Source organism: Diadema antillarum, unplaced genomic scaffold (assembly GCF_040938485.1).
Source record: "Diadema antillarum isolate AM-2024a unplaced genomic scaffold, OU_Dant_1.0 scf00000004, whole genome shotgun sequence".
NCBI classification, from domain to species: domain Eukaryota; kingdom Metazoa; phylum Echinodermata; class Echinoidea; order Diadematoida; family Diadematidae; genus Diadema; species Diadema antillarum.
In genome coordinates this window covers 591,252-615,739 of record NW_027270893.1, presented here as the reverse complement: position 1 = coordinate 615,739, position 24,488 = coordinate 591,252, and the positions used below count along the sequence as shown (strand labels likewise).

General features: G+C 39.9%; 1 protein-coding gene across 1 annotated transcript; it reads right to left on the bottom strand.

Moving 5' to 3' along the window:
• Positions 1 to 431: 431 nt before the first annotated feature.
• On the bottom strand, positions 432 to 24,182 carry LOC139743934 (solute carrier organic anion transporter family member 3A1-like). Its single transcript, XM_071654435.1, has 11 exons — positions 23,774 to 24,182; positions 20,838 to 21,053; positions 19,167 to 19,381; positions 17,760 to 17,919; positions 7,624 to 7,788; positions 6,139 to 6,355; positions 5,178 to 5,319; positions 3,680 to 3,951; positions 3,044 to 3,108; positions 1,764 to 1,972; positions 432 to 623 (listed from the first exon to the last, which is right to left on the bottom strand). The coding sequence occupies exons 1-11, from the start codon at positions 24,180 to 24,182 to the stop codon at positions 555 to 557; spliced, it is 2,139 nt and encodes a 712-aa protein (XP_071510536.1). The 3' UTR covers positions 432 to 554.
• Between the last annotated feature and the right edge of the window lie 306 nt (positions 24,183 to 24,488).

The window sequence follows — 24,488 nt, the reverse complement described above, 5'->3', positions numbered from 1 at the left end:
TTGTACACGAAAGATTCAACCAATGATGTCGGTTTCAAGTCAGCCCTCTAATCAGACATCGCTGAACATGACACCCTGGTCTGCAACACAGGGTAATAATGATAGAGAGAGAAAAAAAAAAGTAATAGTACGAGATTCACGTACCCACTCCGTGTGTCCTTAACATGCACGTCAATACGTATTGTCTCTTCGTGTAACTTGACCAAATAAACTGTACTAAATACTGAAAAGGAAAGACTTCTGGTGAGTTCCTTCAAAGCATATATACTGAGCTGTAACGTATAGGGATTTTTGCTCACGCTATACTTTGTACCAAGGCACCATAACATGGTCAAGTTTACTGTACTTTGGTCACTGTATACGTCTCTGTGGTCTAGGCATATAAGTAGGGGACATCATGCATCGAAGGCAACCGCTCTCCCTGTGTTGAGGATCATAGATGTTTATATTTTACATTCGTAAATATATTTGTAGTATATAATATGATTTATATATATACATCTACATACATTAGAATAATAGGAGTGTATGATTACGTAACAATACGTCTGACACTACACTGTAGTCTCTTTCGGTTTCCATTCTTCTTCCTTAGGTTCACAAATCACCAGCGATTTGTAGTTCTGCAGATAAAAAGAAAGTCGGGAAGAGAAAAAGAGAATGACAAACAATGCACAGATTTACATTTCTCCGTGCGAGGAAAGAGTCTTGGAAGACTTTATAATGTTATAATTAGTTACAATCATCTGTCGACCTACAGCAATTGTTTGCAACAGCAGAAATCATGCACTAGTAACTCCAAGCCTAATTATGTCGATGTATTTCTGGAAATTGTTTCAGAATTAAGAGTTCATTAGTATTAGTAAACGTATTAGGATTGGGAGAGCAAACAGGAACGAAGAAATTAAGCGTTTGATTTATTCTCTCTTTTTTTAAATCAAAACTTGACGCTCTTGGCGAATACACAGACAAACAGACACAAAGATGCAAAGACGCACGAATTTCCAACACACGCACAGTATACATCTTTGCAACTGATTGACAAATTGCCCCACATCGACGTAAATATAATCTCGACCGAAGAATTTCACCAGTATAGGCCTACATCTGTTAACGATTTATACATTGGCGAGAAATTGCATCTCGTGAATCAAAAGCAAGTTAACTTTGGCCATAACTGCCTTAAGCATAGCAAATGATGTTAGCTGTTTTCTATCACTGTTATCCTCATGATTATTTGGGACGTCGTGCAATTTGTAGAATCAAAAAAAAAAATGACAGAACGGAGCATGACAAAGATAAACAGACACACCATGCAGCAATACATGTGGGGGGACATAATAAGGAGACATTCTTTCACATGTTCATACCATGCTCACCCTTTAAATGAGAGGTGTCGAGTTGCGCAAGTTGTGCAAAAACTTACTGCAGTGGTTGTAACAGGAGTAATAGCGAGGGAGTGGTTGTTGATGTAAAGATATCAAAGCAGGTTCATTCAAAGAACCTGAGGTATCCAATAGTGTGTGGATTTGAAAATCAGAATTTTTTGTACACGAATTTGGGACTCCGTTGAGGGGATAAGTTGAGATATTTCACTGTGTTTAAAGATGTTTTGTAGTTGTGAAGCACTGAGGGTGTTGTGTCCAAATAAACACTACAGTTTGGTTGAGATGCTAGAACAGTAAGTGGCATGTGTGACTATCTGACTGTGGTGTAACCCATGTGACAATATCAAATGATAAAAATGGCGTTATTCTACTAACCCCTTCGCTGTCTCGGCGAAGAGACAAGTAGCAGCAGAAGTAGCCGAGGAATGCGATCATTTTCAGAACCAACAGGAGACTGAAGATGACGTTGCTAAGGCGGATGTTATCGTAGATGAAACAGTTTCCGGTCCGCCCGCAGGACTCCTGAAACATGAGGCAGGTTGTCTGGATGGCGGCCCCGAAGTAGATGGGCGCGGGAATGCTCGCTGGAGGGGGAAACCGACGAGGTGAAAATAATCATAATACTGCTTATCATCATCATCATCACCACCACCATCATTTTCATCATCGATAACATTGATGATAACGACAATAATGGTAAAATGATCATGATAATAATTGTGAAGACATTTTGTAGGCCCCTAATAATACGACTACGAATTCCGCTACTACTGCATCACTCAAAGCTAGTAATGGTGATGTGTAATGATGATGATGAAGATAATGATGATGATGATAATAATAATGGTAATAATAATTATAATAATGGTAAGAATGAGTGTAAGGATTGTAATCATATTCTAGTAATTATGAAAGCATTTATTATCCAGGGTAGCATATCTACTGCAGAAGGCCCCTGCCGTTATCATCATTCTTCCAGCCTTGTCAAATACATTGAACTCATTCTTACACCAACGTCAACATGGTCAAGAGGAACATTATCGGTAAAATAACTATTGCAGCATTCATATAGACGAGACGAGCAGAAGTCAAACTCCAGACCATTCGTTTATAGAGTCAAGATCCTTTCTACGCCACAGTAAATCCGTTACCGACTATCTGTTTGTGACTTGCACACATAAGGCTTTTGGAATTTGCTTTTAAGCCAGTCTAAGATTTCTCATAATTAGCCTTGGCTTTGCGAAATAGCGTTTTGCTGTACACATGTAACCATTTACTGAGCCGTAATCAGATTCAGTTAAAATCGTAGAAATGGCTTTCTGAATCAATATAAAAATTCATCTGTATTTTCTGCCACTCATTAATTTTCTGGAAATAAGAGTGCTTAAATTGAAACCTAATAATTCCTTCACGATTTGCTGTCAGCTATCATGGCTTCTACACATTTTTTCTTTGTATGTAACCATTCATCAGCCCCTGGATGAATAATAAACAATCTGTATGGAAAAAGTTATCCATCACTATACTCCAAATGACTTCATAGTCAGTGTACAATCATAGATAATTTGATCTAAATTTGATTTGATCTGACTTATTGGTTCCTGTATCGTTATTGCATTATCATGCTGCAGAAGTAATGCAGCGGCGAAACTTACCCAAGACTCGTCCAAGCAGACTCGATACCCCAATGGCCACGGCCCTGTCCCGTTCCTCTACACATCTGGAAACAAATAAAACGGAATAAAGAGGAGTCATTATTGAAAAGGAAGCACCTGTCATAAATATTGTGTTAAACGCTAATGATAACAAGGATGATCATAATTATGATCGTTTCAGCAGTGTTGAATAGTACTCCTCACATAACAGAGTACATCCAGGTACCCCTTGAGTTTCAGAACTTGTACAGCTATTTATCCCTATCTATCTATCTATCTGCTTTTCTATCTATCTATCTATCTATCTATCTATCTGTCTATCTATCCATCCAGTTTTTTTTAATCTAATCTTTCATCTAATCCATTTACCTATCCACCTACCCATCTATCTATCCATCTGACCACCTATATATTTATTATATCTATCTATCCATTTATCTATCCACCCCTCCATCTGTGTGTCTATCTTTCAAATCTTTCTATCTAATCTACCTATCTACCCCTCCCTGTCTATCTATCTATCTATCTATCTATCTTTCTGTCTATCTATCTATCTTTCTATCTATCTATCCATCCACCTGTCCTTCGATCATTTATTCATCTCTCCTCTACACCTATCTATCTTAAGTATGGTACCTCATGAACAGCATGAATCCAGGAACGTGAGACATGGAGAAGAGGAAGATCATCACAGCCAGCAAGGCCAAGAACGTATACTGCTTTGACGAGCAGTCATAGCCCGGGCATTTCTCCTGCACCGCGGAGAAGACAGAAGACGTGTTGGGGTAGCCTGTTGCCATGGGAACGTATGATGCGTTCGTCGAGACGCCTGGTGCAGCTGCGGCAAGATTGCCCATTCGCTGTTGTGCTGCTTGGCTCTCTCCAACGCAGCGACACTGGGAATACGTCTGAGAAGAATCAGAGGTGAACGAAAGACATACAGAAGATAATTATGCTATCTAGACATCTCGGGAGGATTACTTCATACTCTACCCTCTCTCTCAGTCTCTCTTTCTCACACCAAAACACACATAACATACACTGAAAAACCCAGAAAATTACATGGTATATCCAAATTTTAATGGTCGATACTCGAACCTTTGGATAAAATAAAAAATAAATTTAACACTCAAAATGTTAAACTGTCATTTCAGAAATATATCAAATATTTTGAGTGTTGAATTCAACAAATACGAAAACGTTGGAGGAGTGACAGCATTTTAAATGTTGGTTTACCTACCATTTAATTTCTTAGAGTGCACGCATTCAGTGCCTAGGATGGGAAGGACTAGGAAGTGGATTTTAACCGGATTATTTTAGGAAAAGCAACCAAAACAGACTCAGTGAAAATCGATAAATCATTAAAAATGATTCTTTTTTTTAAACTACTTAAAAGTAGTGATTTTAAAGATGCAAACACCGCGCACCCGTACCCGTTATGGCAACCGTGCCTTCAGTGTTATTGCACCTACACTTTGGAACAACTTGCCCATCCACGTCCGTGAAGCTCCAACAGTAGACTCCTCCAAATCATCACTGAAAACTCATCTGTTCTCTCATGCCATGTAATTTGTACTGATTTATTATATGCAGTCTGTATATATATGTTAAGTTCGTTCTATAAGTTATAACTTACAATGTTTATTTATGTATTTTGTATCTTGTATTGCGTTTCATCTCAATTTGAATTGGATTATAATTGGATCTATTTTTCCAATTTTTTCCTCAGCGCTAAGACACAATGTAATAAGCGCTTTATAAATGATATTTTATTATCATTATTATTAAACAATTTCAAGTTTCGGTAAAAGCGGTCAGATGAAGAAAAATAGTAGGTTTCAACTTTCATAAGTTTTTAGGAACATAGGATAAGACACAATCAAGGGCCGTCGAATCAGGCCTGGGGAGAACTGGAAAATTGTCTCTTGATCATTGCTGACCACAATCTACCGCCAGCACTGTCTCCCTCGATTTTAAAACTTTACAATTTTGCATTTTTTAGTTTATTGTATTTCTATCTATATTTTTTTAAATGCTCTCATTGTTTGATATTGCTATTTGCATTGTTTGTTTGTGTCAAAATTGATACAAATGGGATTTTCCCTCAAGTATTTTAAGAACACTCCGAACGTACATTTGGCGCGGACCCTTCGTTGACCGTCGCGCAGCCGGCGTGGCAGGGGGAGATATAAGTCAAGCCGTCGCTCCCACAGACCGGTATGTACACACCGTCAGTACAGCCGCAGTCGGACAGACACGCTGGCTCTTCCGCTGATCTGCAAAGTGCATATGGATGTCGGTGACACATCGTGTAAAGATTCGATCCGTTTGAGTTAGAGATTGAACAAAAATATGTAGAAGACTGTCTGCAGTGTAAAATGAATGAAAAAATGAGATGTGCTACATCGGCTATTGAGGATGTGTGTGGTTATGGAAATATGGTTTGCTGTGTGAGTAAAAAGAAGACAGATATATTACATTGAATATTGGGGATGTGAAATGAAACTAATTATGGTTTACTATGTGAAAAAAAAGACATTGGATGTGCTACATTGACTATCGAGAATGTATGTAGTTCTGAAAATATGGGTGAGAAGATTATAAGCCAGTTTTACAAGAAGAAGAAGAAGGTGTAAGGCGCTAGAATAGATGAGAAGAATGTCGAGAAGGAGAAGAATGAGCAGAAGAAGGAAGGAAAAGAGATGGGTAAAAGATAAAGAAGAAGAAGAAGAGGAGGAGAAGAAGAAGAGAGGAAATCATTAAGGTGGAAGCGAGGAAGAAATAGGAGGGGTGGAAAATGAACAGACGACAAAGAAACAGGAAAAGCAACGAAGACCAAACGCAGCATGTGAAAAACAGGTAGTGTAAGAAGGGATATTCTGGAGTTACGAGCAGCCGAAGGAGATGGATACGAAAGTAAATAAAAGAATACAGAAAGAAGACAACAAATATAAGACAACATGGATTACGGATTGCAAGGAAGGATAGAAAAGAATTGAAACATGAAGGAGAGAATGAGAAGGGAAGGAGGAATTGGAAATAGAGGAGAAGAGAAGGGACAGGCGGATTGACTTGATTGGGGGGTAGTCATTCACCCTATCATCGAACTACTCCCGTCAGGATAGGGCACAGTGACGCCGGCTATGGGCCTCGTCGGGCAGCTGGCCGTGAAGAAGAAGGAGACGACGATCACGTTGACGAAGGCGATGATGACGACGAGACGAGTGACGCCTTTTGTGTCCAGGCGAAATTTCTTGACCACTAGGCCGCCAATTAGGTTTCCGAGTAAGGCTCCTGGCGAGGTCACCGCACCTGTGCAATTGAAATCATAATCAGAAGGTATTATTGCTGGAAAAATGATGATGATGGTCATCATCATCATCATTACCATCATCATTATCATTATCATCATTATCATTCTCACCATCACCATCATCATCACCATCATTCTCACCATCATCATCGTCATTATCATCCTCATCATCGTCATCATTATCACCATCACAATCATCATCATCATCATCATCATTGTCATCATCATTATCATCATCACTGCCACTACTGTTTTCAACAATATGAACGTTATCAACACCATCATCACCATTACCGCGCACCTTTATCACCATCACCACCTTCGTTTTCACCATTTTCCTCATCATCATCATCAACTTCTTCATCATCATCATTTTTTTTATAATTCTCATGGTTCTCATGAAAGGTAAGGAAGTGAACAATCACAGGACCGCTGCAGATTTAAGTCCCCTACGACGGTTGTGGCATTCAAGACTAATGGCCTTTCCCCTATTGGTGGGCGCAATTACTGCTGAAGAAATTGGACATGATTGTGACTATGGCACAGCTTTATAGAGACCTTGTGATTGACAATTTTAAGTAATCTTAACTTCGCTATGTAAAATCAAATGTCAACATGTGGCCCTTCTTCAAGTAAAATGAAATTCTTCCAGATATTCGGTCATTATCTTCCATGGAGTATTAGAAATCTTTTCTTCTGATTTTGTGCGATTTCATGAATTCAACCAGTTTCGTTTTAACTATCTCCAATTTTACCCTCTTTATTACTAAATAATGTAGGCCCACTGCTTCTTTAATTGGCAGAAGAAGCAATCTAGAAGATTTAATTTTCTGATTTTCTCAAAAACTATAGAAACGTGTTATAAGAAAGGAAGATATTATTCAGAGGGGTGAAGGTTCAGGTGCGAGCTTCTTCACTTTGTCTCCCTCTACCATGTCTACAAACAGTATAGATGACGGGTTTGAGTCCCACTGGTTCCTTTTTTCTTCTGACATGTTTGTTAATTTACAGATTATTCAATTTGTAGAGGGAGACAACGTAAGGATGCTCGCACCTAGCAAAGTGTTGTACATTTCTTTCTGATTTCATGCAGATTTTAAGAATTTAACCAGACCCGTCTTATCTCGAGTTGAAGGTGTCAGACCTGCGTGGGGTGACGAAAGAATTATCCCTACTCATTAGTAGTGTGGGCTGCGCCAATCATTTATGCGACCGACAAGGGTTTGTGCTTGCAAACTATGCTGAAAATAAAGGACTTGAAACTCACCCAAAAGGATTGACACCATGGCTGGTGTGATTTCGTACTGGGTGAGCAAGTAGCGGCCGAGGAAGCTGAAGAAACCGGCAAACATGGCCGAATCCGCCACGGACGCGGTATTCAAAATCATGTATGTCAGGTTGACCGTCAGTCGGAAGAGCGTGGTGAAGTAGCCTACGAAGGAAACGGAAACGTTGGCCATGGATTTTGTGTGTCCACTGCAGAAACATTGGTGTTAGATTTGACACCATGGGTGTTAAATCTAACACCGATGAAGTGTCAATAGAGGACCACATCCATAGGTGTAGAAAGTGTGTGGCGACGGTGTTGAAAAGTGTTCACCTGGCACTATCGCTTCGTAATGTTAATTTGACACTGTAGCTGGTGACATTTTTGACATTGCGCTGGTGTTAAATCAACAATGACACCGCACTATGTTGATTTGATATTGCTGGTGTTAATGTTCATGGTATAACGCCCGACCAGTGTCAAACGGAGACCTCCCAACTAGTGTTACTTAGGTGTAAATGTGTTTACACTAAAAAAATTACTTTAAAGTTCTTGATCGTCTAGTTGAAGTGCAAAATCAAAGAGAAGAACAATAACTAAGTAACTATTCAAAAAGCAATTTTGTATTTTGAAGTGACACCCGGAGGTGTTTATCTAACACCACAAATGAGCACCGGAAATTTGACACCAGCTCGGTTTTTCATATTTAACACCGGACTTACGTGTGTGTGTGTGGTGCGGGGGTGCGTGTGTGTGTGTATGTGTTTGTTTCTTTGTTTTCCTCATCTTTGTTTGTTTGTGTGTTTTTTTTTTTTCATCTCCGTCTAAGAAGATGGCTGGATAGCTCATATGATATTCAGCTACACTAGCGTTCTGGTCTTCCATGGGGTCCAGTCGAATGAGAGGCGGGACCACTTCACCGGGTTAAACACCCTGCTCTGTGCCGTGTTGATCCGTGTAGATACCGTGTTTGTCCGTGTAGACGCCGCGCTCTTCCGGCCTTATCCGTGTAGCTGCCGTGTTGATACCGTGTGTACCAATCCCGGATCTCCCCGGATCTCCCCGGACGTCCCCGGATTTCCCCGGATCACCGTGTAGATCCTTGAGCATCAGTGTTTATTTGTGACTGGGGCATTAACGACGAATGAATAAAGCGGGATCTTTTTCAGTGGTTGTGACCTCCAGTCTATGTCCTATTCGAGGGACATTACCTTGATGGGAAGTCGTTGTTTGTTGGAAGCATGGACCTCAAATATAATAACCTTTGTGTGTGTATGTGTATGTGTGTGTGTGTGTGTGTGTGTGTGTGTGTGTGTGTGGCGTGTGTGTGTGTGTGTGTGTGTGTTCTTAAACAAATGACCATTTGAATAAAGGCTGGCCTTTGTTTGCTTCTTTGCACTGACATACCCTTGGTATGTCGCTGTTTGCATGTTTTATATATATATATTTTTTTTCTATATGAAAATAACAATAACATAAAGAATGGGCGGATTCAGGAATTCTGTAAAGGGGAGGCGCCTTCGCAGAATTAAAGGGGGAGCACGCACCCCTCCCATTTTTTCTTTTTTGTTTTAACAAAAAATAAAGAGGGGGCGGGCACCCGGTGCGCTCCTTCTGGATCCGCCACTGTAAAGTGCCGTCTAACCCTATACTCGAGCACGGTGTCGAGTATTAGAAAAGATGCCAAAATGCTTGCTTAAGTTCACTGTTAACATGCATCAAACAAGACATGGAAAAAAATGGGCCGCCACACTTTATACCCATTCACACCCTTTCACGTATCTTGGGTTCAACAAAAACAATTTGATAAAGAATACTCTCGCTGCTGCCAGTCTTTGAAAGAAAGTAGACACCATGGAACTGAAGGAGAACTTTTCATAAAATGCAATAAAGAATCAAAACAAAGAAATAAAAGCGGGTTTGTAAATTTGCGATATAAATTGTTAATTTCGTTTGACCGCCCCCCCCCCCCCCATTTTAAAAACATAAGTCGTTTGTAATGGAAAGATCCAACGGCGTAAATCCGTACTGAGGAGTGGGGGGGGGGGGGGGGGATGGTCACCATCACCACGATTAGAAGCCCATAACCGGACCTGCGCAGCCTTTGGGGGGGGGGGGGGGGTGGGGGTGGGGAAGAAGCTTGGTGCCCCCCCCCCCCCCCACACACACACGCACACACTTTACAGGGATTGGATGTCCCACTCTTTTGCATGAAATTTAAAGTGGGAGGAAAGTGGCAGCAAAAATATGAAGACTTTTTGTTCTTGTTGCTTTTTTTTTTTTGCTTGTCAGATGACTTTCGGCGGAAAATCAGACCTTAAAAGTATGAAAACATTTTTTTTTTTTTTGGAAATACCTGTGAGAGGGAGCAGAACGATCGAACGGAGGGAGGGTATGGGGGGGGGTATCCCTCTCCTACACGTGGAAGATTTAGCATTTTCAGACCTGAAATTCAGCGATCTGGTGCACACTTTTGGTGAAAATTTTGTTTTCTTTTCTTTAAAAAAACAATAAGAAAATGAAATATTCACAATATATTATTGAATGACTAAATCGTGGTATTTCAGCTCTTGTGCGACATCACTGTGAAGGCCTACTAAATAATGGGGCCTATCACCGGCGTAGACAGGATTTGATCTTAGGAGGAGCGGTTATGTGAGGGAGTAGGGGGATTTCCCCCTCCCACGGTGAAATCTTTTTGCATTTAAAATTTTGACATTTTACAGTCCCAAAACTGCCTTTTGTAACTATATTCTTCGCTTTGGAAATTAAGGGGGCGGGGGCGCACCGGGCGAAAACTGCTGGCAATTACTGGCAGCAACATCAGGAGAATGGCATAGCGATTAAATGCGAGCGAGCGAAGCGAGCGAGCTTGAAAATTTTGATATTTTACAGTCCCAAAACTGCCGTTTGTAGCTATATTTTTCGCTTTGGAAATGAAGGGGGGCGCACCGGGCGAAAACTGCTGGCAATTACTGGCAGCAACATCAGGAGAATGGAATAATGTTTAAATGCGAGCGAGCGAAGAGAGCGAGTTTGAAAATTTTGACATTTTACAGTCCCCAAACTGCCGTTTGTAGCTATATTTTTTCGCTTTTGAAATCAAGGGGGCGCATCGGGCGAAAACTGCTGGCAATTACTGGCAGCAACATCAGGAGAATGGAATAATGATTAAATGCGAGCGAGCGAAGAGAGCGAGCTTGAAAATTTTGACATTTTACAGTCCCAAAACTGCCGTTTGTAGCTCTATTTTTCGCTTTGGAAATTAAGGGGGGCGCACCGGGCGAAAACTGCTGGCAATACTGGCAGCAACATCAGGAGAATGGAATAATGATTAAAGGACAAGTTCACCTTCATAAACATAAGGATTGAGAAAATGCAACAATATTAGTAGAACACATCAGTGAAAAAAATTGGACAATCGATGCAAAAGTAATGAATTTTTTAAATTTTTGTGTTGGAACCGCTGGATGAGGAGACTACTTCAGCTTGTGAGTCATATGCGTACAACAGTATAAAGAAAATGTAAAAGAAAATTCAACATATTTTCACTTTTTTCGCATAATAAAAGAGCACTTGACTTGCCTCTTTCTAAAGGCAGGGGGAATGATATACTACCCTTAACATTTGTCGGTAACAAGTCAGGGGAATGTGTACTTTTTTCAAAAGATGGAATTTTGTGAAATTCTCTTTATATTTTCCTTATATTGTTGTACGCATGTGACAACTAAGTTATTCATACACTGCAGTAGTCTTCTCATCCAGCGGGTACTGCACAAAGACTTCAAAAATTCGTAACTTTTGAACGGATTGTCTGATTTTCCTCAAACTTTCAATGATGTGTTCTACTAATATTGCTACAATCTCTCAATCCTTATGTTTATGAAGGTGAACTTGTCCTTTAAATGCGAGCGAGTGAAGCGAGCGAGCTTGAAAATTTTGACATTTTACAGTCCCAAAACTGCCGTTTGTAGCTCTATTTTTCGCTTTGGAAATTAAGGGGGGCGCATCGGGCGAAAACTGCTGGCAATTACTGGCAGCAACCTCAGGAGGATGGAATAATGATTAAATGCGAGCGAGCGAAGCGAGCGAGCTTGAAAATTTTGACATTTTACAGTCCCAAAACTGCCGTTTGTAGATACATTTTTCGCTTTGGAAATTAAGGGGGGCGCACTTGGCGCAACTGCTGTCAGTCACTATCAGCAACATCAGGAGAAGGCATAGCGGTTAAAATATGCGAGCGAGCGGAGCGAGAGAGCTTGACAATTTTGACATTTTATACATTCCAAAAACTGCCGTTTGTAGCTATATTTTTCGCTTTTGTTCGTCCCACTTTATCGGGGAACCATCCCCCCCCCTCCCTCATCGACGCCTCTGCATAGAGGGTGCTTTTGTTAAATGAAAGATCTGCTGCACACTCTTTGATAAATTAATCTTTGATAAATTTGGGAAATATACGTCAATGTCAAAATTGTACAAAGTTTATCGAAAGGGATCCTGTATAGCGGAGCTTTTGCATGTTTATGACTGCAATACAACGATCTGGTGCAGAGTTCTGGCGATTTTTCGACAATTTTCCATTCGAGATTTGTCCTCATCTCGGGAATTGCTTGGGGGATAAATTATTTGTCTGCCTAAACACTTCCGCATTTGCCCCACCCCCCCCCCCCCCCCAATAGATTCGACGCCCCTGATCTTCCCTGGGTATGCCCATAGATGTATCCTGACTGAGTCATTAGTCACTGTCGTTTCTCAGGAATGATTCAGGAAATGGAGGGGGTTCAATATGGCGATATAGTTTTTGTTATTGTTTGTTTGTTTGTTTTCGTACATATTTTGCAGATGGTTCCCAGTTACTCGCGTCATAGCATGTTTAGGCCTACATGTAGGCCTATATTGACGTTGTCAACGTCTGAGCCAGCAGTGTATGTCAATGTTACTTTCTTCGCGAGCGAGCGCTTGAGAAAATTATGTATACATTTTCCTACAAGATAGAATACTGTTCAGCTCTGTTACCTGTCTGAAGGCCGGCGTACAAACGTCATGCAATATGCCAAAATTGATACAATCACATTTCTGCTTCCTCCATTTTTTCCCCTCAAAATTCAGGGGGGGGGGATGATTGTACAGGCCATCCCCCCCTCCTCCATTTCAGGGGGGGGGGGATATATCCCCCCATCCCCCCCCCCCCCCGGATTTACGCCCATGGAAAGATCATGTTTGTTTGTTGTTGTTCTTTATATTATGTTTCTGCTAGTAGCTGCTGGCAAATTTCCCGTTTCTTCCGCTAAAACAACGCAAAACAGAGAATCCGGAAATGCGGTTTTCTTCACAATGTCAATGACAGCTTTCCACTTCAGTGCATTTGGGTCAAGTGAGAACTCGTCCTACTAGGAAGAAGTACATGTTTCCCTTTGTATTAAAAAGAATTGTTTACTTGTGTCGGATAAAAAAACACGAGCAAAAAGTTAGGGAAAATGTTTAGTGTGCACTTATTGACCCTGAGTAGACCTTGAGCAAAAAACAACATTGTAGGCCTACTTTTATTTTTGAAGTGAAGGACTTATGCAACAATGACATGAAAGCTAAAACACATTGGAATATTGTTCGTGTATCTTGCAGCACATTCTTTTATGTGTGTGTGTGTGTGTGTGAGTGTGGTTTGAATTTTACCGATTCTGTGATACACACATATAGATATTATGAGAGTTGGAAGTCGTGTTTCTGCTAGTAGCTGCTGGCAAATTTCCCGTTTCTTCCGCTAAAACAACGCAAAACAGAGAATCTGGAAATGCGGTTTTCTTCACAATGTCAATGACAGCTTACCACTTCAGTGCATTTGGGTCAAGTGAGAACTCGTCCTACTAGGAAGAAGTACATATTTCCCTTTGTATTAAAAAGAATTGTTTACTTGTGTCGGATAAAAAAACACGAGCAAAAAGTTAGGGGAAATGTTTAGTGTGCACTTATTGACCCTGAGTAGACCTTGAGCAAAAAACAACATTGTAGGCCTACTTTTATTTTTGAAGTGAAGGACTTATGCAACAATGATTATGAAAGCTAAAACACATTGGAATATTGTTCGTGTATCTTGCAGCACATTCTTTTATGTGTGTGTGTGTGTGTGTGTGTGTGTGTGTGTGTGTGTGTGAGTGTGGTTTGAATTTTACCGATTCTGTGATACACACATATAGATATTATGAGAGTTGGAAGTCGTGTTTCTGCTAGTAGCTGCTGGCAAATTTCCCGTTTCTTCCGCTAAAACAACGCAAAACAGAGAATCTGGAAATGCGGTTTTCTTCACAATGTCAATGACAGCTTACCACTTCAGTGCATTTGGGTCAAGTGAGAACTCGTCCTACTAGGAAGAAGTACATGTTTCCCTTTGTATTAAAAAGAATTGTTTACTTGTGTCGGATAAAAAAACACGAGCAAAAAGTTAGGGGAAATGTTTAGTGTGTACTTATTGACCCTGAGTAGACCTTGAGCAAAAAACAACATTGTAGGCCTACTTTTATTTTTGAAGTGAAGGACTTATGCAACAATGACATGAAAGCTAAAACACATTGGAATATTGTTCGTGTATCTTGCAGCACATTCTTTTATGTGTGTGTGTGTGTGTGTGAGTGTGGTTTGAATTTTACCGATTCTGTGATACACACATATAGATATTATGAGAGTTGGAAGTCGTGTTTCTGCTAGTAGCTGCTGGCAAATTTCCCGTTTCTTCCGCTAAAACAACGCAAAACAGAGAATCTGGAAATGCGGTTTTCTTCACAATGTCAATGACAGCTTACCACTTCAGTGCATTTGGGTCAAGTGAGAACTCGTCCTACTAGGAAGAAGTACATATTTCCCTTTGTATTAAAAAGAATTGTTTACTTGTGTCGGATAAAAAAACACGAGCAAAAAGTTAGGGGAAATGTTTAGTGTGCACTTATTGACCCTGAGTAGACCTTGAGCAAAAAACAACATTGTAGGCCTACTTTTATTTTTGAAGTGAAGGACTTATGCAACAATGACATGAAAGCTAAAACACATTGGAATATTGTTCGTGTATCTTGCAGCACATTCTTTTATGTGTGTGTGTGTGTGTGTGAGTGTGGTTTGAATTTTACCGATTCTGTGATACACACATATAGATATTATGAGAGTTGGAAGTCGTGTTTCTGCTAGTAGCTGCTGGCAAATTTCCCGTTTCTTCCGCTAAAACAACGCAAAACAGAGAATCTGGAAATGCGGTTTTCTTCACAATGTCAATGACAGCTTACCACTTCAGTGCATTTGGGTCAAGTGAGAACTCGTCCTACTAGGAAGAAGTACATATTTCCCTTTGTATTAAAAAGAATTGTTTACTTGTGTCGGATAAAAAAACACGAGCAAAAAGTTAGGGGAAATGTTTAGTGTGCACTTATTGACCCTGAGTAGACCTTGAGCAAAAAACAACATTGTAGGCCTACTTTTATTTTTGAAGTGAAGGACTTATGCAACAATGATTATGAAAGCTAAAACACATTGGAATATTGTTCGTGTATCTTGCAGCACATTCTTTTATGTGTGTGTGTGTGTGTGTGTGTGTGTGTGTGTGTGTGTGAGTGTGGTTTGAATTTTACCGATTCTGTGATACACACATATAGATATTATGAGAGTTGGAAGTCGTGTTTCTGCTAGTAGCTGCTGGCAAATTTCCCGTTTCTTCCGCTAAAACAACGCAAAACAGAGAATCTGGAAATGCGGTTTTCTTCACAATGTCAATGACAGCTTACCACTTCAGTGCATTTGGGTCAAGTGAGAACTCGTCCTACTAGGAAGAAGTACATGTTTCCCTTTGTATTAAAAAGAATTGTTTACTTGTGTCGGATAAAAAAACACGAGCAAAAAGTTAGGGGAAATGTTTAGTGTGTACTTATTGACCCTGAGTAGACCTTGAGCAAAAAACAACATTGTAGGCCTACTTTTATTTTTGAAGTGAAGGACTTATGCAACAATGACATGAAAGCTAAAACACATTGGAATATTGTTCGTGTATCTTGCAGCACATTCTTTTATGTGTGTGTGTGTGTGTGTGTAGTGTGTGTGTGTGTGTGTGTGAGTGTGGTTTGAATTTTACCGATTCTGTGATACACACATATAGATATTATGAGAGTTGGAAGTCGTGTTTCTGCTAGTAGCTGCTGGCAAATTTCCCGTTTCTTCCGCTAAAACAACGCAAAACAGAGAATCCGGAAATGCGGTTTTCTTCACAATGTCAATGACAGCTTTCCACTTCAGTGCATTTGGGTCAAGTGAGAACTCGTCCTACTAGGAAGAAGTACATGTTTCCCTTTGTATTAAAAAGAATTGTTTACTTGTGTCGGATAAAAAAACACGAGCAAAAAGTTAGGGGAAATGTTTAGTGTGCACTTATTGACCCTGAGTAGACCTTGAGCAAAAAACAACATTGTAGGCCTACTTTTATTTTTGAAGTGAAGGACTTATGCAACAATGACATGAAAGCTAAAACACATTGGAATATTGTTCGTGTATCTTGCAGCACATTCTTTTATGTGTGTGTGTGTGTGTGTGAGTGTGGTTTGAATTTTACCGATTCTGTGATACACACATATAGATATTATGAGAGTTGGAAGTCGTGTTTCTGCTAGTAGCTGCTGGCAAATTTCCCGTTTCTTCCGCTAAAACAACGCAAAACAGAGAATCTGGAAATGCGGTTTTCTTCACAATGTCAATGACAGCTTACCACTTCAGTGCATTTGGGTCAAGTGAGAACTCGTCCTACTAGGAAGAAGTACATATTTCCCTTTGTATTAAAAAGAATTGTTTACTTGTGTCGGATAAAAAAACACGAGCAAAAAGTTAGGGGAAATGTTTAGTGTGCACTTATTGACCCTGAGTAGACCTTGAGCAAAAAACAACATTGTAGGCCTACTTTTATTTTTGAAGTGAAGGACTTATGCAACAATGATTATGAAAGCTAAAACACATTGGAATATTGTTCGTGTATCTTGCAGCACATTCTTTTATGTGTGTGTGTGTGTGTGTGTGTGTGTGTGTGTGTGTGTGTGTGTGTGAGTGTGGTTTGAATTTTACCGATTCTGTGATACACACATATAGATATTATGAGAGTTGGAAGTCGTGTTTCTGCTAGTAGCTGCTGGCAAATTTCCCGTTTCTTCCGCTAAAACAACGCAAAACAGAGAATCTGGAAATGCGGTTTTCTTCACAATGTCAATGACAGCTTACCACTTCAGTGCATTTGGGTCAAGTGAGAACTCGTCCTACTAGGAAGAAGTACATGTTTCCCTTTGTATTAAAAAGAATTGTTTACTTGTGTCGGATAAAAAAACACGAGCAAAAAGTTAGGGGAAATGTTTAGTGTGTACTTATTGACCCTGAGTAGACCTTGAGCAAAAAACAACATTGTAGGCCTACTTTTATTTTTGAAGTGAAGGACTTATGCAACAATGACATGAAAGCTAAAACACATTGGAATATTGTTCGTGTATCTTGCAGCACATTCTTTTATGTGTGTGTGTGTGTGTGTGTAGTGTGTGTGTGTGTGTGTGTGAGTGTGGTTTGAATTTTACCGATTCTGTGATACACACATATAGATATTATGAGAGTTGGAAGTCGTGTTTCTGCTAGTAGCTGCTGGCAAATTTCCCGTTTCTTCCGCTAAAACAACGCAAAACAGAGAATCCGGAAATGCGGTTTTCTTCACAATGTCAATGACAGCTTTCCACTTCAGTGCATTTGGGTCAAGTGAGAACTCGTCCTACTAGGAAGAAGTACATGTTTCCCTTTGTATTAAAAAGAATTGTTTACTTGTGTCGGATAAAAAAACACGAGCAAAAAGTTAGGGGAAATGTTTAGTGTGCACTTATTGACCCTGAGTAGACCTTGAGCAAAAAACAACATTGTAGGCCTACTTTTATTTTTGAAGTGAAGGACTTATGCAACAATGATTATGAAAGCTAAAACACATTGGAATATTGTTCGTGTATCTTGCAGCACATTCTTTTATGTGTGTGTGTGTGTGTGTGTGTGTGTGTGTGTGTGTGTGAGTGTGGTTTGAATTTTACCGATTCTGTGATACACACATAGAGATATTATGAGAGTTGGAAGTCGTGTGACCTCACCTTTGGCATATCCCATACAGCCAGACTCTGACAATGAGGGCCCCTTCATGCTGTTTATGAGGAATATTTCCGACGTGTTGGCTGCGTCGTCATCCTCTTTTGTGGGCGGGGCAAACGTTCTGTCCTTCAGTTCCATGTCACGCTCTTTCTTCGGCCATTCCTTCACATTGTGACGTAATAGAGAAATTTATTGAATGCGCGTCATCGTGACACTCATGTGTGCAACCTTGTACTTGGACTTTAATACGGAAAGTGTATGACTGAACGAAAAAAAAAAAAAACATCACATGTTTAGCTACTAGACCTTCAGTGTTTTAACCTTAACTCTTGAACGAACCGGATGAGCCTTAGGTATTTTTTTTATAGATATATTGTAGTCACATGATGGGATATGTGAGGTACAACCAAAGACTTATAGGGGTACTCCACTCCATTCTTAAAGTGGCTATGTCAAAAACATCAAAGGAGTAAATTGAAGAGAGTGACGGCTTATATTGAAGTCAGAGGAAAAATTAGATAGGAAAATCAAATGATTTTAGGCTTTGCATGCTTTACGAGACAGTGACACCAGTAGCATATCATGATATAACGTATGCAAATTAGATAACGTGATGATAATTACATCGATGTCATCATCTTTCAACTCTGCTTTGAATCACAAGAAAAAGTAATAATCTATTGTTTTGTGTGTATATGGCTAAAACTCAGTCATGACATCTTCCTCTGAAAAGGCATCATTAGTTAAACGTAGCAACTGTGGAACCATTTGTCTTGAGAACTATTATCTTCTATCTAATTGTGGTACTTGGTATAATTTTGGCATGCTAAGGAGAGACTGCAAATGATTTGACATCGCTGACTCATCTAACTTACAAGTGCAGTTGTTACAGATATCACTTTTAAAGGAGAAAAACGAATTCCAGTTTTGAAAAATCTACGAATTCCCTGTCTTTGTGAAGGTTTTGATAAAAAGAGACACTGATTAGCAATGGATGATATTTAACTCTTATAGCAAGAGATTTGAATCCTGAATTCATATGATAATTGTAATTCAGAATGCTTACATGTATTTAATGCATTAACGGACAAATGAAAATCATCATGGACGAGTACAGATTTAAAAGGGAAAATTTCCCCAAACGCATTTGTGTCGATCAAGTGACAAGACGCAGAAGTTATAAATGAGAACACTTTAAATACAAATAACTTTGAACGAGCACCTGTAATGTTTCCACATTTTAGTGGTTCTTTATGCCAATATTTCTCTTTCTTTACTGAAGTCACCGTTACTTAAAAAAAAAAAAAAATCCGCCTGAAATCATTCACCAGGGTCTATATTTCCCGCCCGACAACATTCTCCCTCTCTTTTCCTCCTTCTCTCTCCCGTCCCCTCTCTTTCCTTTTTACCTTGGGGAAGAAGAAGAAGGGGATGCTGTTGAGCACCAGGAGAACACCGAAGATGATATATCCCAGCCACCACGCCCCTATCCATCTCGGGTCCTTGTCGCCGTAGCCGAGTTCGTCGACGTCGATCTTGTAGAAGTCGGTGTGCAGGGAGAGGCAGAAACCGCTGATGGCGAAAGCGGCGATTGGGGCGAGACTCAGCACTGTGAACAGGCCAGCTGCCCGGGGAAAATTAAAAACAGCAGGGACTTTGAGTACAAACGCTAAAATCAAACAGTCACAGACCCAATATTAACATAAAACAACATTTCAAGAACAACATTACAAAAACAACAACAATAACAACAAACAAACCCGAAACCGACAACGAGAAGCAGTAAGAAAGATTGTGCTACGATTTCGACATGGAAACTGGAATTTCTTCTAGGTATATGAAAGGCATGAGAGTCATTCACTTTTTTTTTGTCTAATGGAAGAAGCACAAAGCACACACATTTGACATTTAGGAATCATCGGTGATCACCATTGGATGTAGCAAGAGGGGGAAACGGGAAATAGACAGGGGGTGGGGGGTAAAAGAAATGAGAACAAGCAGGACGAAATCAAGAAATAGAGAGGAGAAGAAACATAAGATGACAACAAGGAGGAAGGCCATGACGTCATTGAATGCGGACAGATGTTTTCACGACAAATGGGGATTCAATTCAATTCAAACGATTTTATTCCATATAAAGTAATACAAAACAATATGAATAAAGCTTACATTAGTACGTAATATTGTAGGGAACTTTGAATCACATACATTTCAACAAAACATGGATACGATATCATGAAAATATCAACTTTGGTCTTTAGATAAATAAACAAGTAAGCAACATAATCCCAGTTTGTAACCTTACATGGAAAAGAGGAATTTACAAGAGAAGCATAGCTTGTAAATTTTTTGAATTATAGGAGATGAGGGCATCTCAAGATCTGTCAAGGACTCCATGTATGAAAATTTTGATATGACGTCAGGTGAACGAAAAGAAAGAAAGGACTATGACAAGGACAAGAACAGAAGCAGGATGAATAGATAACAGGAAAAGGAGAAGAGGATGAAGAAGGAGGAAAAGATAAAAAGAAAGTACAAGTACCGGAAAACGAAGGAATGAAGAGAAGAAGAATGGAATGAAGAAGTGGGAGGAGGGGGAGGGATATATGTATAATTCTCACACGACGGCAATCAATGGGAGGTGTGTTGTAACAGATTTTTTTTCTTCGTGATTTGCACCTTAACTTAATTTGATTTCATGTCCTTGGACACCTAATGTTCTCAATTTCATGTACTTTGCTTTAAAATTGTCATTATTAATCTTTACAAATCATATCATTCGAAGTAGTATGAATTGTTTCGTTAATATTACACAGATTTTAATCAATAATAGAACAGCGACTAAGACCGGCAGATAAATTGTTTCTTATTTGCATGAATGTATCTCTTTCTTTTATTCTTAATGTGCATGATAATGACTGCACTTTAATTGCAATATGTGTTCTTCTTCTTCTTCTTCTTCTTGTATGAAATTTGGTTTTCATTTTTGTTTTCATCTTTTTTTTCTTTTTTTTTCTCAGCTGAACAAGTCATTCTCCAAACATATTAGCAATATGATAATAGATGAATAAATATCTCACCAAAGAAAACGGAAGTCGATTTCTTACTGACCCCATCGTCAAGGTGGGTCACGCCCAGAGTAAAGAGCCCGGATGATCCGATCCCGATGAACACCTGGCCAACGATGATCCACGTGGCGCGGTTGAACTGTGACCCGGAAGCAGAAAGTTCCTCCGCAGAACATACTCCATCGTCGGGACTTTGCGTCGAATCCGCCCCGACCGCTTTGCAGAGCTCTGCGTGTACATGTGAGTATGGGTAAACTTACATAAATTAATTTGTGAAACGCAGATAGCAAACGGTGAAGAATAGAGTGAACAAAAATGCATATACATCATCGCCTTAATTCAGTAATTCCCATCATTTCCATGTGGTATAAAACCGTCTAGTTGTATAAGATAGGCCTACATTAGGAGAAATCCATATAATTCCCCAAACACGTATTATCCCATGAAACGTGATTAGTCAGAAACGCTGATCGTAAATGCATCTTTTTGTGCGTTTTGAAACGACGTTTTGAAACAGCGTTTATATTAAAATGAGCAAGGACGCAAGCGCGTTTTCAGCTAATCATGTTTCACAATGCTGATTCTGGCCCGAAAAGAGAAAACACAAACACATACACCTGGATAAACCGTTCCAGGGGATCGCCCCCTCCGTATTCATTCCCTCGTCCTCCCTCTTCCCCTTTCATAGGTTTCCACTATCAAAAAAAAAAAAATAAAAATGTACGGTTTCGGTCTTCAGAAATTAGATAATCCTAGCCTGAGACAGTCCCGTCCAAATTTGTATGCATGATTACAGACTGTAATATTGGATCCTTCGGTCAGTCTTTCAATTTTCAAGTGGCAAAAGATCCCATCTCGTGAAGAACTCCAATTCAGGATTAACACTGATATGAGTGTTCCCTTGCCCCACTTTCTCACTCTCGTGAGGAACTCCAATGCAGGATTAACATTGATATGAGCGTTCCCTTGCCCCACTTTCTGAGCTGATATTGAACAATAATCGCCTTCCTGATTCTCCCATACTTAAATGTGATCAGTTATGTGATAACATTATTCTATTCAGGCTTGATTGAAAACACAAAACAACCCAATACTCGAAAAAGGATTTGAATATACACACACAGCATTATTAGGTATTATACGCATCGAAAATGAATCCTGATCATCGATTATATACAGCAGTGCGGTATCTTTTGATCAAGACAATCCCCACAATGGTCTTTCAATGCGCTTTCTAGATTCAACCAAAGAACTTATGGTCTTATTTCCTTTATTGAATTTAAAGGGATGGTATAGCTTCGTTGGAGGTGGGGATTCAGATTTTAACATTTTTGCGACTTATAGGCCTAATCAGAAACTCGTTATGAAATACAAAAATACAAATTCTGAGAGGAATTCAAAGATTATTTGATGAAAATCGGTTTTGAAACGGCTGAGATATCCATCCAAAAACAAAGTAAACAAAGTAGTCCTAATAAAAGGTCGGTCCCATCTTTTATTAGTACTTCTTTTTTAGTTTGGCTATCTCAGACATTAAAAAGAAAATCAATAAATAAACTTTGAATTTCTTATGCTTGTATGTTCTTTCATATTTCATAAGATATTTCTCATTATCTCTCAAAAAGGTTGGAAACCTGAAGCCCCGTCTCAGCCAAAACTGTACCATCCCTTTAAGTTCGTTACATTCATACCATTTAGATAAAGCCACTGGGTCATTTCTTAGCAATGAGTTCTGCTTTGACCTACCCTGAATCTGTATGAATTAGTCAACAAACAAACACTGATGACGAATGGAGATATTTAGCGAGACATTGTGTACTCGCTCTCAGACGCATCCTCCAAGTAAAGCTGTGGTAGAAATACTAGGTGTTTCAAAAAACATTTCCGACTTTTGATTCTTAATAATTCAAAAACTATATATCAGATAACACTGTCATTGATATGAGTGATAGCTGAATAGTGTACAATTTTGTTGGAGGTGGTTTAAATATGAAAGCATAAATCAGTTTCATGAAATCCATGATTAATTTCACAGTTAAGTTCCAGATTTTGCTTTATTTTCAACCCTCTGTACAAAACTTTCACTTTGCACAGGGGTCAATAGGTGTGAATGGGAGTATGTGGTTAACACCCTGACAATGGTCCTGAACAATGGCCAGGGTTTGAATGCTTCATTATTTATTCATGAGAAATTCCACTGTCACATCTAGTCTTTATTCATTCTGAAATGTAGTGTTTGCAAGCACATGGAAACATGTGCTTACTTTTTCCATGTGCATGTATTTTACCCTTTACCGTGCATGAATCCAGACTAACAGTGCCCAGGGCAATCCACATGAATTATTGATTAAGCTCAGTGGTCTAGTGCATAAGACACCAGTCCGGAGATCAGGAGGTCGAAAGTTCGAATCCTGCCCGAGCTCGCTATGTACATGCACATGATTTATTTTGTCATGGTTACTACTAAAACACGGATCAATTCAATGCTTGTTTACGTTGATGCGGGGCCATTGTTAATCAGTTGCAATGTTGGCAATTGTTGAATAATATCCATTCATTATCATCAACATTAAACACGAACAAAGATGAAGGTTTCAATATCAAAATTGATATCTATCACCCAACCATCTCTGAGAAGAAGAAGCTGCTGTGGCTCCGTGGGTTTACCAACTATCAAACAAAAGGTCCCGGGTTCGAGTCTTCTGGTTGCAGTGGTCGTGCCCCAGGTTGTGCCCCCATAAGCACGTCCAATCCTCATTGCTTAGTTATTTTGGAGGGGACTCACAGGCGTCGATCCCGCGGTTGTTTGAGCATGAGAATGCACTCTCTTCTTGGAAGTTACACATGATGTAAAACAAATGAAATCAAAGTTAGAATGAAATCAAATCAATGCAAATCAAGATGAATAATGACTGAAGATGTAGTCTACCGATAGTGACCAACCTTACCTATTTGTTGGTAGTACTGGGAGAGGGGCGTCTCCTCTACCGTGTCGTTGCCGTCCAAGTCCGGACTCCCGCCGGCAGGCAGCGCTGGGTCGTTGCCGATGAATTGCGGCAGAGCGGAGAGTAGACACCCAAAAGCCATGATGAGGGCGGAGACACCGAGAATGCGTGGTCGATGATGTCGGTTGCCGATGTAAGCGATGGGGGTGATTGCTATGAGACCCACAATGTCGTTGATGCTGAAGAGGATACCGGCCTCGGAGCTTTTCAGCTGGAACTCCCGTTGGATTGACGTAAGAATGGCTGTGCCGAAGGGTCCGACGATGCTGATGTAGATGAAACAATTGGCGCCGAGAATCACTGTGAACACCATTGGTGTCAGACACCTATTATGACTACTACTGGCGGCCATGGCGACTGGAAAATAACTACTAACACAAGACCTTTTTCCTATATGATAGAAAGAAGTTAACTGTCAGGCAAGTTATGGGATTTAACCCCCGCCGTCCGCTGCCGTGCTGCGCCGTCAATTATTAAAGTGCAAGCAAGAAGCTCCAAAGCCTTTGTAGACCTGTTGCAAAGTTTTGATGTTGTTGATTGCGTAGCTCCTGAGTTGTCCTCTTGTTCAAACAGTCTGTTTGACTGGAGCGATCAAGGGTCGTAGGAACGTGAGGCGCTCAGTAGCCCTATTTTTTTTTTTGTATCAGGTGTATGAAGG

Bases quoted from the DNA above. Each gene is read 5' to 3' on its own strand.
- LOC139743934 (XM_071654435.1), bottom strand. From the start codon at position 24,182: ATGGCCGCCAGTAGTAGTCATAATAGGTGTCTGACACCAATGGTGTTC. The intron at 19,382-20,837 runs GTGAGATATTTA...TTCCCCGGGCAG, and splicing joins ATCGACTTCCGTTTTCTTTG to CTGGCCTGTTCACAGTGCTG. The intron at 5,320-6,138 runs GTGAATGACTAC...TGCACTTTGCAG, and splicing joins GGGAGTAGTTCGATGATAGG to ATCAGCGGAAGAGCCAGCGT.